Raw genomic sequence first — 15069 nt, forward strand, 5'->3', positions numbered from 1 at the left:
AACAATATCACACATTTTTTTAGGAGTTGTGTAAGCTTCTACTAGTAAGCTACTAGTTCAGGTAGAACCATTGATTTGAGGAGAACATCCATTATGTAGCCATAGATGGAAGATAATGCCAACCTCCTCTCATTCATGTCATGAAAAATCAACTTATATATGCAAGCATGTATACAGCATGTGCCCCCCGTATATGCTTATAGTTTTATTTTAATGAAAAAATACCAACAAATTACATTAATAATAGTGCAGAGCTAAATACAGTTATGGTACCTTTTTGCCAATGATCCACTAGCACTTGGCCTGCCTATTATATTATAAATGAACAAGACTACATATTGCACTCATTCTGATTGCAGACTTGCATTTATCGTATTGTTTTGACATGTGTAATAAATTATAAAAAAAATTAAATCTTTTACTGCCTTTTTGCAGTGTGTGTTTGCATGAAAACCTTAAGTGGATGCAAAACTCGAAATTCTGTGGTGTCATTGGGCGAGGCTGTGGTCTTCTGTCAGTTATTTGACCCTGGGAATTTACAAGGTAGTTAGCAGATAGCTGATTGACTAACAAATATGGACAGAGAAATGGGATCCTCCCCTGTGATTTCCTGTGCAGCCTGACCCAGCAATGGAAACCTTATTCTGAGATTTGAGATAACACAATGCCTCAAAATCACAAGGCAGTGTCAGAGATATGGCGTAAGTAACCAGACCTCCATCCAACTATTTGACCTTGGCAAGGTAAGATTAACTGGCTGGCTGACCACCCAAAAGTGAGGCGAAACTGGAGTAGTGTTTGCGACAGCATAACGTTAAAGCGATTCCTGAGATATGATATTGGGTAACATAACCCACATTTAAAGCAACAACAGTGCTATAACTCTGACCCAAGAGCAGTCTTGACGTCAACTGGAACCTTTACTCTTGCTATCTGCCTGTGATTTCCAGTAATGTAAAAACACTTGAATGATAACGAAGGCAAAACTCAAACACACATGAGGTGGATTTTGTTGTATGATAGTGTGTGATTAGCTGGTGCAACTGGGAATTTAAAGTGTTTTTCTTAAAAATGTTAAAAGATACTGTCTTGCCAATGATTCAGTCAAACATCTGATGTGAAACATATTTGCACACATTGTGATGAATTCAAACATCTTTGACAGAGGGATTCATTTTTAGGCATTAAGACCTTTGAGTTTGAGATAATATATATTAAGAAAAAAAAAATTCTGTACTTTATGTATTTAGTTTACTATACTCACTCCAAAATATATCCATTTTTAAAAAAGTGTTTTTAGTCTCATGAACACTTAAACTGGAAATGTGTTGTTTAAAAGCTTTTTTAAATGCTAATAACGATAAGCTAATTCCAATGTCCACTGCAATTTTCTGTTTTCTGTACAGACAAAGTGGCAGATCACTTCAGTAGACTCAAAAACATGAGTCCTTTACTAGAAAGAGCTGGAAATGATCTCACCGCATAACCTGAATTTCTCCTTGGGGATCAATAAAGTATCTATCTATCTATCTGATTTCACATTACATTTGTTAAAGACTCAGAAGAATATTTTTTTTTCTCCTTTTTAAATTTGAATGTGGTAATAATATATTTACAGTGTATCTGGTGTTAACTTGGCATGAATCGATGGGGATGCCTTTTATTGCAGCTAAAAACCATGTAGTTCAATTCACGCTAAATTTAAAGCTAAAAGTCAACATCTCCATTCATCTATCCTCTCACACACCATTGGCTCTAAACTAACAAAGCAAAAACCCTTTGTGTCATCCCTTTCATTTGTGTAGCCTTTTTTGCCACCCCTTTTTTTAACTAAGTATGTTTCACAGTGAAGCAAAGACCAGACTCTAATGCTCATAAAAACATAAGAGCTCAGAGATATAAATAATAATTCTGAAGGTAGCTAACAAAGTGTGAGATGTCAATTCTGTTGCAAATATCTATGGCAGCAAATCCTCTATGTTTATTTGTATGTTGACTGTCCCCCAAATGAGTTGTCTTTGTCATAAACTGCAATGAACTGTGTGCTTTAATGAGTCAATCTGGAGCAGTAGCTTAGTGCTGGTAGCCCATGCTGTTGTACAGACCACCAGATGTTTGTATGCATTATTCATTCTGATGGATATTGTTGTTTAAAAATCTCAGTGCTGTTATTTTTTGGGGGCTTTTCCCTTTATTTGATAGTGACAGTAGATAGACAGGAAAGGTGGGAGAGAGATGGGGGATGACACGCAGCAAAGGGTCGCAGGTCGGACTTGAACCCGGGCCGCTGCAAAGGACTCAGCCTACATGGTGCGCACACTCTTACTGGGTGAGTTAGAGGTTGCCCCGAATTTTTTATTTTTTAAATGATGGTCGTACCATGACAAGAAGAGTAGTAAACCATAATTATAGAGTCCCAATGTGCAAAACAACTTCTGGTCAACCCTCCTGGTCAGTAAAAGGTGTACATTTATGGAACTCTTTATCCACGGAACTTAAATCCCAAACAGAACAAAAAGTGTTTAACACAAAAGCCAAACTATGGCTTAAACAACAACAGAGATGTGAGCACTAATGGTGTCCTTTAGGAACGCAATTTTTATGTAAATTCTGTTTTTATTTGATTTTATTCTTTGAGAATTTAATAGACTGTTTGTTGTGCTGTGTTTGTTGCTGTGATTGTTTTTGTAAAAGCCTGACCAAGGACAAGGACTGCAAATTAGCGAAGGCTAAACGTTCTAATAAACCTTGTATCTCTTACATTTGGTTGTGATAATGTTATAGGTAATATCCCTGATAAATAAACAATAAATAAATAAATAAAATATTGAACTGGGTCAAATAGACATTGATCTGAAGCATATAAATATATGTATATAGTGAATACCAGTTTGTGATCAATAGTAGTGTGACAAATATAGATTTTTCCATACCAATGCAGATGAACTGCATTGCAAAACTGCACTTAAGCTGCCAATAATAGATAATGTGATTTTTAAGATACACAATATCAGCACAATGGTCATGCCAAAAAGCCAAAATTACAAAAAATCCTCTGAAACAGCATTTAGAACCGGATGGAATGGAAAAATGTCAAAGGAATAGTCATTCACAGTTCTGCAGGTTGAAATTTATATGGGCACTTCATTAGTCACAGGTAGAGCTTTGATTCTATGCCAGAACCTGATAGGGCCACGATATTTATCATAAATTATATAGCCACATTTGACATTTGTCTCATTGATTTTTCACTGCTGTTCAAAGCTAATGTCACTGACAGCTGTTGCCTACAACATTCTCTAGACTCCCGCCATCATTAATGATGAGAAATGTTATACAATCTCTGTTTAATGTGGCATATGACGCATATGTTTTTGGGCTGTGCTGAACATTCAAGAAGGCAGATATTGTGTCACAAATGTCTGGTAATGCACTGAAAAGACTTTAGTTGACTTCAGTTTGAAATAAATCTGTTAATGTTAAAAAGAAAATGACAGTGGAAATTCAGGTTTTTAACCGGGCTCAAGCCCAAAACCGCTGCCTTAGTTCAGGCTCGGGTCGGTCTTGGACAGACGCTATGTGGGTTTATGTAGGGTCGAGCCTGATTTTTTGGGCCTGATCATATCTAGTCACAGGGAGAACTGCAGAGCCTGTGTGTTATATAGCCTCATGTTTTTCAACTATGAGAGAAATACTTAAATGACACCACAACAAAAACAGCCTGCGTTACAAACTGGAGATTGAAAGATGTCGGCATTCGCCAGGCGAGGAGGTTCTAATGAAAGACACTTTAAGGGTTGCATTATGGGTAAGATCTAGCATTTTGGAGCTTGAGCTATACTAGCGATTAAAGGTCTTGTCGGGCTCTGTAGTTTTGAATTTGACCATTATTTATTTCTCTCAAGTTCCCCAACTTTATGGAAGTGCAATATCAAATTGCTAGAATTACCCCTTGGTACTATTTTATTTTTAAACAGATAAAGCTGGTTTCAAAGCTTTTACAGACAGCATTTAAGCATTTAAGCTGCTTAAGGCCAAAACTTTATTGGTATGGCAGCAAACAATCAGTCAGTAGACAGTCAGTGCACAGTGCACAGTCAAGAAAATGTGTTGCTACAGTATGTGTCTACTCCTGTCCATTTTTGTGTATATGTGGCAATGTTATTTGTGTATTTGTTTTAGAAAACATTCCCCTTGATTGGCTGCTGTTTTTACGTTTTCAATTTGTGAAATGAAGAGGTGTTTAGTTTTGCTTACAATCAGATACTTGACACCACTCCTCAGGAGACTCACCTGGATCTTGGTTGGTAGCATCCAGTGCTTTAAAGAGTCAACTGTAGTGCCACTGGGCAGCACCACCGGGTCACGCAGATCCATGTCTTGAGCCACAATGCATGTTGGGTAGCAAACAGCACCTGCAAGGAAAAGGATAAAAAAAAACAACACATGTTCAAACATTGACAAAAAAAACAGACCACATAACTTCAGACCATGCCGTCACCTGTGGTCTGGACTTTTGGCAACCATCCTTCTGCAAGGGCTTCTAGTGTGTGTGTGTGTGTGTGTGTGTGTGTGTGTGTGTATGTGTGTGCTCGTGCGCGCATGGGGTCATTATAGAGAGATGCTTAAAAATGCCTCCGTCTGTATTTACACAAAATGCTTGAGCTGGTCAGTGACTCAAAAGATATCAATAGAAAAGGAGGAATGAGTGTGAGAAGAGGAGAAAAAAGCACAAGTGTTGACAAAAACATGCTCTACCGTCATGATTGCTTTGTCTGTTCAGTCAAGTAGTGTGTAACCAGACAAGCCAAAGACCAGCCAGCAGTGACGGACTGGCCATCTGGAATTTGGCAGAAGGGCCGTCCCCCTATGGACCCCTATGGGCCACTACTGATAATGTGTCTTTGATTAATTTTGATAAGTTATTTTATGCATGCAGCCACAGATATTCAAGATTGTACTGCGGCGAGGTGTGTGGAAAGATTCACTCGGAAGGCAGAATAACTCATTTCCAAGCTAGGTAATTGACAAAAATAGGGCCGATGTGTTGCAAATGCCAGGGCCGTTTTTTGATCCCAGTCCGTCACTGCCAGGCAGGCTACTGTGTATGGCTTTATTTAGTTTGACAGATGGAAGAGAATATAATGAGCACTGTTTATTTTTGATGGATTACACTGTCATTGCTGAAAGAAGGGTTACACTCACCGACATCCATCCCTTGGTCACAGCTGTACTCTACAGAGTTGAGCTCCGGAGGAAGAGAGCACGATCCCTTGATTTCGGAGCACATCGTGAACTCTGCAGTCCATTCACCCTCCTTAGTGCAGCGAATCTCTCTCTGGAAACAAACAGATACTAAAATTCATGCGGCCTATACTTTTGCTGCACTGTCTTCACACAGCTCAAGAGAAACGGTTTGGGAAAACATGAATTCAGTCAGTTTAGTTTCAACCATAATTTGGCCTATTAAGTCTATTATTGTTTTACATTGTTGAGCAGTTACATGGGTAAACACGAAGCTCCCAATACAGACGCACATCGACAGATGAGACAATGATGAAATAAACTATTTAATCACTGACTTTCTGAATTTAAAGGTCCCATTTTGTAAAAAGTGAGATTTACATGTATTTTTTGTTATAAAGCAGGTTGAGGTCAGGGGTTAAAGTGGGCCGGAACGATCCAAAACGGCGTTCCGGCACCTTCGATTAACAAGTAAATTAATCAAATTGGCAGTTTCATACATCGGTGTTTCCCGTTCTTTTAAAATAATGCGAAATATGCTTTCCAACGTTTCCCTTATTCACTCTTAGCAGCAAGCACCCTGAGTCCATGAACAGTGCAACTGTCTGTGGTGAGTTCACATGTCTGTAAAAATAGCAGGACAGTCGCGTACTATCTGATAAAATCAGTTAAACAGGTGAAGATCACGTTGCCGGCAGCATACCGGTTACAAACAGGCTCAGTAGTGATCGACACGGTAACGTGCTACAGATCCGGTGTTTTTTGCTGAGCTGGACACAAGAGTATTAGGTTAAAACAGATCGGTGATGGTGTTCGGCCTCCTCGTTCTTCGTGAAGTTAGCTGTAAGTGAATGTAGCCCCGGTGTGTTTTTTTGTGGATTACCTCAAACTCTCTTTAAAAATAGCCTTTGCAATGTTGTAACTTAAGAGGCACTTTGGCCTTGTGTGCTCTGAATAATTTGGCATGCAGTTATCACACCATTCATAATTTTGTTTTAATGAAAACTCAACTTCATTGCAGTTATAGTCATGCAATGTTGCAATGACGGTGCAAAGATTCTGAGAGGGTGGATGTGGAAGACCTGGAAACGCTGACCAATCAGAGTAGACTGGGTTTTTAGGGAGGGGGGCTTAAAGAGACAGCCGCTAACACGGAGCGTTTCAAGCAGAGGGTGAATACAGGCATATTCCGAGAGACAGTATGATAAAAAAAAATAATGTGGGTTTTTTTTAATTACAGCATGTAAACATGTTCTAATATAAACACTATAAACCACAGCTGCTGGGCATACAGTTCTTGTGGTGTTGTCCTGAGAAGAATGGCTATAGGGGGTTATGTCTGATAATAAACAACATTTAAGGGGCGCCTGGGTAGCTCACCTGGTAGAGCAGGCGCCCATATATAGAGGTCTACTCCTCGACGCAGCGGCCGCAGGTTTGACTCCACCCTGCGGCCCTTTGCTGCATGTCATTCCCCCACTCTCTCCCCTTTCAAGTCTTCAGCTGTCCTATATAAATAAAGGCCTAAAATGCCCCCAAAATAGTCTTAAAATGCAGATTTAGACCAGTTCTGGTGCAGTATATTTGATGAACAAAAATGTTGGTTTACCATGTTAACTCACGGCAGAGATATGAAGATTATTATTACACATTTCCACAGTAATGCAACCTGTACCTCCTTTTAGAATTTGGCTTCTTTTTTACTACATCATGACCAAGTTTAATAGCATCCAGTGTAGACGACTCAAGTGTCTCACCTTGTCTGACTGATCTAAAATTGACTTCACATTACTGTGTTATTATTGATATGAGCAGAAATACTTCCATTTGACCTGGGGACTAAACAGACAACTGTTAAAATCTTACATTTTCTGTGGCACCTGGGCACTGCAGGGTGCAGAGGCTGTCATAATACAGGCCATTGGTGCAGGTAAACATGCCCTGGAATACATCAGGTAGGGCTGGGCAGGATATTGACTCACAGTTAGTTTCCTCCCACTGCCCCCCCTCCAGGCACTCCAACTTGAAGTACTTCCTAGAGACAATAGGAGCAAATGAAAACATATCCAAGTGATCTTTTTTCTAGGCAACACAAGGTTTTTCCGGATTTGAATTACATTCAAGAGTTTTTAGCTACAAGCAATAATGGGCATATGGGTTATGTGACCAATGTGTAGCCAGTACTGTTTTCCTTTCATGGGAGTTTCGAAGAGTTCTTCATCACGAGTTCATGCTTAGTTCTTGGTTGTTGTTTTTTCCTTCTATGCATCTAGAGGATGTTTCACAGAGATGATCAACCTACCAGAGTTTAAAACAAATAAATGTAACATTTCATGGTGGCTGAAACCCTATTGTGTTGTATTCTTCAGTGATACAGAGCACCAAAGTGGACACATTTATTAAAGATATGGCGAGTGTATTGAAGTTTTTTTATGACAAACCCTTTTGGTCCTTAGGGCTGTACCAAATAGTTTGAAGCTTCAAAGCTTCATTCATTCTAATATTATTAGTATTATGCTATTTTTAGAATAATATTCCAGTGGTGGCTGCGTAGGATTGTTTCTAACTCGTGTGATTGAAACATGCAATAACTCCAGAACGTTGTTAAGTCCAAAAGTCAAAATGTATTAATCAAAATCTAAGTAACATTTGTCAGGCTACATTAGGCTAGTTGTGAAATAGTTACCTAGGTTACAGCCCCCGATTTTGCATAACAAGTCAGTCCCTCCAGGATTTTGCGATGTCGCGATCGCGCCAATTCACGCAAATTCAACCAATCACTGTGACTTTGGCCAGCAGTCCCACGTGCCAGACTTTACGTCTGAGTGCCACTGACCAAGCGGGAGTGAGAGAGAGCTTGTTTCTGATATGAAGACGAGACTCGAACATCTCACATTTACCAACAAAACGTACAGTGAAAGACCGTGCAAAACATTTCAGACCGTCCTGCCAACCTGTATACATTTTAACATCAATGTACACTGTAACGTTTTTTCACTCTAAAGTCAGCGGCTGCTGTTTTAATCCTGTCGGCTCTCTGCAGCAGGCAGGGGCGGGGCTGCTGCTCATACAGTTCCCGCCGCTACACATACAAACACACACACAAACAAACACGGTGGATGCAGGAAAAACCGGAGATGAGACGTACACAATGACCTAAATTGAGGACAGCTACTCTCGTTATTGTAAGTGCAATGATAAGTTAAAGTCCAATAAGTACTCAAACCGTATGAATGTGTCAGGATAGGAAATTAACTAACAATGTAAAGATCAACAAGCCACTGACAGAAATGTTCAAATTTGATTCATTCAATTATTATTTTTTGTCTTAAATCCACCAGCCATTTTCATATTATACCAACATTTGCACCATCCTGAGCCTTTTTGGTAAGGTTACTAGGAAATCTCAGCCCAGAGTAGTTTTATTCTCTTATTTCTGTTGTAGCATAATGTTGCTTTATGCCTAAGGGTGCAATTATTATTCATCATTATTGTATGCCCTTGCTGCCTACATGTTGACGAAACTGTTTTGAAAAAAGATTTAGTAAATAAAGAAAGTTGATTTAGGAGTAAATCAGTAAGACTAGCTCATTTAGTCCAATGAATCACTTTTTTCAAATGTAGGATTTATTTTAGGGTGATGACATCATAAAATATGACAACAGACATTCAAAGCTTCATTCGAAAACCTGAATAGAAGTTTTGATTGTAAAAACCATGACATTCGGTACAGCCTTAGTAGAACCACATGCACTCTATACCCCTCCTCACATACACTATCGTCCCATTTTACTTTTACTGTTTAAATAATGAAACACATACAGAGTGCCCATTCTACAGTAAAAAAAAAAGATCTCCGGTGTGGAGCACGTAGTGTGTAAATGCAACAGTATGTGATATAAATTTATGTGGATACATGTGTCAAAGGTAAGCGTAAAAGTCCTGTTTAAAGCTCTTTAATAGCTGCTGCAGTTTACTTTCACATGTTGGACTAATAAAGCATCAGGGGTTATTAAAATGTTTACACATATATTTGTGAAAGCGTAACTCATAAAGATACCCAGCTGCAAATGGATCTTTATACAAGATAGTTTCCCACTGTATTTGGTGGAAATTTAATGCATACAAAACTATAAAATGTATATTTTTTACTGGCCTTATATGATACTAAAAGCTGTTTGATACACTGCATTTTAGCTAGAATTCAAGACAGCAAGGAAAATGTTGCATTACTTAATATATGGTACATGAACTCGTGCTTGATTACTAATAATACAGGCTGAAATGTATGAAGAGAGATAGCTGACTCCATCAAAAGCTGGATATAAATGTACCCCAGAGGCTGTGTCTCCTCCTATTAGAAACCCTCATCTCATTAACAACATGTGAACTGCGTTCAGTAATGAGCAGTTACCCAATGAATACAATTGGCGTAGTAATGACGAGGTCCAGTTAGCAGCGGTACATATTTTATTGGACCCTAATGTGAGCTTGTTCCAAAGCAGAAAATAGTTTCGCAGATGATGGACCAAAGAAAATGCCTCTTTAAATTGCACCCATCGATATTGAGGACTTTGCCCTTAAGGTTTAGGTGTTCATGTGATGCATTGTTATACGGTTGCATAAAATATCTAAATCAAATATCCTAGTTTCATCAAGCAGTGCGTAATGGGAATCTTGTAAAATAAAGGAAAAGAAGGAATTTCCTCCATTACGCAGGGAGCTAGCGTAATAAAATACTGCATTTACTTTGGTCTGCTGTCTACACCGATTTACTAGTATTTAAAGTGTGGCACAACCCACAATATATATCAACATAATAATAAACAGTTCTTTTTGTACATACAAATAAATAATATGCCTAAAAAAAAAAATCTATCTCAGTCATAATTCACGGTTTCAGAACACAGAACACACTGCACAGAAACAAAAGAGGAGACAAGCATTTGCTCTATCATGGATGTTTTAACATTTACTGCTATTAATACATACATTTTTCATAATGAGTGATGCTAGTATAAATGCTGTTTCAAACCATGGCAGCTGTAGCATAATTCTCTCTCCACTGAGCTGCCAACAGTCCAACAAAAAAAAAAAAAACACTTACCTCCTCTGTGTCTTCTTTTTGAGGCTCCCTGATACATAGAAGCCTGGGTTGCATTTGTAACGGCAGGCAGAGCCAACATCGTGCCCTGAGGCCAGACAGTCTGCTGTTAACAGCTTGGCATCAGGTATATTTGGAACCTCTGGACACTCTATCTTGCAGTAGGCCTCTGGGAAAGACCACAGACCGTCCTCCAAACAGACCAACCGGTCACTGTCACCTAAGGCGGGGGGGGGGGGGGGGGGTGTTTCAGAGTACAGTTGGACAGAAGAAGGAAAGTGTATCTAACACCATTGAGCAATGCAGTAAATTATACTTGCTAAATAATGTTGTAAAATGGCATGGCATTAACCTTTATTACCTCCGCTAAGGAGGTTATGTTTTTTAATTCAGGTTGTTGTTTTTTGTGTGTTGGTGTGTTTGTCTGTCAGGAGGATTACAGAAGCCTGAACTAGCCTGATTTTCATGAAACTTTAGTGGAAGGGTGTAGCATGGGCCAAGGTAGAACCGATTACATTTTGGAGCGGATTATGAAATTATTTTTCACTTTTTAAAGATTGCAACATAGAGCATATGGCCTTAAGGCCGTTTTATGCTTCTGCGTCGAATCGACGGCGTACCCCCGCAGACCCCTCTGCGTCTACACCGGACCCTACGCCGTAGCCTGACGTGCACCTCTCGAAAAATGTAACTACACGTCGCAGCAACGCAAGTCGCAGCGACGCACGCCGCTCGGCCGTGGCTTGGTAGCGCTGCATTTCCCCTGACTCATTTCCTGGTTCTCCTTCTCCATAAACAACATGAAATCAAGGAGAGGGTTAACTTTTCCTGCTACAGATTTCCAACCAGAAAACACAGGGGAGACACTTTGTTTCTCTCACTATGACTCTAGAGTCGGTACTCGCTCTGAAGCTAATCGTCGTCACTCTCTCACTTCTCCCTTGCTCTATCACCCACTCCCCACACACACACACACACACACACACACATGTCGGCTCGACGCACACACCAGCGCACAAGTATAAACATCAGGCCACTTATGTAGGCTACGGCTAAAGCTGAGGCCTGTGCTCTACGAGTGCCCTTCTAGTTGATATATTAAATTTGTTTTGTATCATACATGTAGTGAGTCATGTTGTATTTTGCAATGGTCTTTGATCGGTATTGTTACATTACCTCCATACAATCTACTTCTCACCTGTGTTGAATGATGAGGTCAATGATCATTACAAAGTAGAGAGTAAGTAACTTCAAGCAAGTCAGAGTTATTTAATGTTACTTTAAATTTCTGGACAGATTTGACTTCACCTGACTTTGCCAGTGCCTGAATCAAAGTGCAGATTATATAGGACTAGGATAACTTGAGAATATATAACATTTGCTGAACAATGCACTGACATTGTTATTTATATTTTTTCTACATATTGTTGTTATATATTGCAGTATGATGCTCATATATCTTTTAACAATGTTTTTATTAAATTTTCAGTAGTACAATTATTAAAAAAGATAGGGAGATATTTAAATAAAATGTTTCCTTGGGATGTCATATGTTAGAGAGATTTCTTCCAAGGTCATTAGAATTCCTTCTTTAAAGAGGTCACCTACTTTACTTATTCCTTTCTTTGCCCATATCTGGAATCCTGCTTCCAGCTTTCCTGTTTTAAATGAAACATTGCCCCACACTTGGCTGAAATCTGACAGAGAGTCCAATATGTTCAGATATGCTTTTACCTCATACCATACATTAACCATATTAAGAACTAGGGTGAGCAGTAGCTTGGCTGAATACAGGTACAAATGCAATAGTCCCTTAAGGAGCATGACTCCATGTCCATCCGTGATGGAGCATCTCCAGAAGAAAAATAGAGCGTTATAGTTCTCAATTGTGTTGCTAAATAGCACTAATAAAGATTTGGACATTTCAGCCCCCCAGTATCAACTGGAAGATACAGCAGAGATAAGCGGAATCAAATACATTTCTTATTCCGTAAAAATTTCCTAAAGAGTACTGTGAGTTTCTTAAAAAATCCTTCATAGTTTGTTGGTGCTATAGATTCTAAATGAGGTGTTATTTTGATGCCCAAATATGTAAAATTAGATGAGAGCTTGTAAGTAAATAAGTATTGGTTCATACATTGTCTTTCATTTCTGTTAAGCAGCATTAGTGATGATTTTAAACCATTACTTTATATCCGGAGATACTACCAAACAGGCCGATTAGATTGAACAGTGCTGGCATGGAAGTGTTTTAAGAATAAAATGATGTTGTCAGCAAATAATGCTAATTTTTTTAAATACTTATTTCTATTTTTGTTAGAATTGCTCTATGTTTATATTTATTTGTAATCTAGAGTGAGAGAAACTTGAACGTAAACCAATTTTCCCCTGGAGAGTATTACTGATTCTGATTCTAACACATACATTTCTAAAAAGTTGTTCTGCACTATAACTAAAACACAAAGACGTACATGGGGCAAGCACAAGTAAGTCAACAGCAGGAATTCATTTGTGTCCCACTAAACATTTTGGTTTTGTTTCATGGCTCTGTCTTGTACAGTTATGTCTTCAACGTTGCCCAAAGCTAATATTTTCTATGCCTGTATGGCCTCACATGAAGCATGAGTGTTGTATGTGTGTATGAATCATAACACCCTAAACATTGCACAGTTTTTATTGGGTCTATAAAATGTAATGAATCTTTAACGTGGCATCACATTTTAATAAGCTATTTAAACATTGTGCCGGTGTTGTGATGATCAAAATCCGTTACAGCTGTACTGGTGTGTAGTGAATATATTCTTGTGAACTACACAGTGTACTGATTGACGCATGATGGCCTTCAAACATATCTCACGAAACCAAAAGCCACAAATAGAATTATTTCTGCGCAATCTGTATTTAGATCATGAATACATGGGTCTAACTGCTGACTCCACTACGACATTTGAGCATTCACTAAGGCTTTCCGACCACAAACATCACGTGTGTGGACATCACGCTTGTTCCATCTAATCACTTCAAGAAGCATCTACTACATTGCGTAACTTGCATTTAATCAGGGGGTGTAACTACGAATTTGTGCGTGTGGTGGGGCTTCTAATTATGGGTGCCCACAGGCAATATTTGTTCTGAGTCATTATGGTGCAAGTGGTGTTTTTAAAAACTTTGTGGACGTCCGAGTAGTGTGTAAAGGGAACAGGAATATGCCATGTAGATGTTTCTATCAGCGCTCTCATCAATTTCAATTTGTGCAGTTCACTCTAACATTTTCAAGGCCATAAAGCAAAGAGAAGCACTGTGAGTTTCATTGAGAGAAGACATGGTTGTGATTTAGTAAATGGCATTTCCACTGTGATTTTATTGCAACACTGTAGATTAGTTCCCCTTGTCTTAGCTGTTTTTTAAACTAATTTGTTTTAAACACTGTCTCTAACTGTAACAGGATTCGCCCTGTAAAAAAAACAGGCCTCCAATTTTAATACGTAATTGTGTAAAATTAAGGTTTAATGTCCATTTCATTTTATGGACTGTAACTAGTGGAAGCATCTTGCTGTGGTTTGTCTATTCACTAGACTGAGTTGTAACTGGCAGAAGGTGGGTTGTAGCAGCAAAGGAAATTAGTTATTAATTGAAAGGTATTATTTTATAGAGAAATGTTGGCCACATTATCATTCAGTAATGTGAATAATTGGGAGAAACTGAAGAAGTGTGTTCGTCAAATGAGGTTCTTCAAATTGTAAATGATCCGTTTGATTAAAACTCATTGAAACTTGGTTTATCTCACTGGAAACAGCAGCCAATAAGTAACTAGAATGGCACTTGGAAAGCACAGACCTCCACCAAGGCCAATTCTGCATTCACGTGCTCATCGGATGGTCCCATTTCCCGCGTTGGGAAGTTGTTCTTCCGACTTTGGTGTGTTCATGAGCTTTAAGTCGTAATGTGGAAACAGCATAGATGTTAAAAAAAAGATGTGTTGTATTTTATTGCTCAGAGCATTTAAACAACCCGTTGATAGCTGTTTCCAGTATTTGCATGATAACGAGTGTCAAAGGAAACGGATCAGGTGAGCCATGAAATATGATCCGGAGCCTCTGGGAATGCACCCTCATTCAAGAATTTTGGAAAGAGATAATTGCAATTGTATCTATGTTTATTAATGAACAACTTCCATTGTGTCCCAAACTTTGTATTTTTGGATGTTTCCCAGCTAGCTGTACACTAAGCAATAGCAGGAAACAGATGGTTATATTTTGTCTCCTTGAAGCTAAACATAAAATTGCCCTGTCATGGAAATCGGTTCACAGACCAAGCAAGCAAAGCTGGATTGAAGGGCTACTGCAATGCCTTGCCCTAGAGAAGCTTACATATGTTGTTAAAGGGAAATATAACACCTTTGTTAAGATTTGGGGTTCATTTATGCAATTTCTGGAGGGGGGGGGGGTTTCATTGCGGCTTTGTAGTCTACTGTCTCTAAACATTTATTTATTTATTTTTTATGTCCATCTGTGCATGTACACGTTTGTCACTCCTTAGAATTATTATTATTATTTTATTTTATTTTTTTTTTCTTTTCCTTAAACGCCATGATGGGAGTCAGGGTGTTACCATAACAGATAAGCATACCACTAACATCTCTACATTTAGAATATCCGCAAATGCCTATTTGTACTTATTGATGTGCCTTGTTCTGCTCTGTTTTGTGTCTTTGTATTCTA

General features: G+C 38.7%; 2 protein-coding genes and 1 long non-coding RNA gene across 3 annotated transcripts in view; 2 read left to right on the plus strand and 1 right to left on the minus strand.

Annotated features, from left to right (window-relative positions):
- astn1 (astrotactin 1) overlaps positions 1-15069 on the plus strand; it is a 522070-nt gene that overhangs the window by 446879 nt on the left and 60122 nt on the right. The window lies entirely within an intron of this gene.
- pappa2 (pappalysin 2) overlaps positions 1-15069 on the minus strand; it is a 92213-nt gene that overhangs the window by 20393 nt on the left and 56751 nt on the right. The window contains exons 21-24 of the mRNA XM_031287689.2: positions 10352-10568; positions 7111-7279; positions 5206-5338; positions 4294-4415 (exon numbers count right to left, since the gene is read on the minus strand). Of these exons, the coding sequence (XP_031143549.1) occupies positions 4294-4415; positions 5206-5338; positions 7111-7279; positions 10352-10568 (641 nt within the window). The remainder of the gene's footprint in view (positions 1-4293; positions 4416-5205; positions 5339-7110; positions 7280-10351; positions 10569-15069) is intronic.
- Positions 5656-13497, plus strand: LOC118495762. The gene is made up of 3 exons (XR_004898195.1): positions 5656-5715; positions 6086-6087; positions 13485-13497. It is a non-coding gene; the product is annotated as an uncharacterized LOC118495762 (long non-coding RNA).

This window comes from Sander lucioperca, chromosome 9, assembly GCF_008315115.2.
Source record: "Sander lucioperca isolate FBNREF2018 chromosome 9, SLUC_FBN_1.2, whole genome shotgun sequence".
Lineage (NCBI taxonomy): Eukaryota > Metazoa > Chordata > Actinopteri > Perciformes > Percidae > Sander > Sander lucioperca.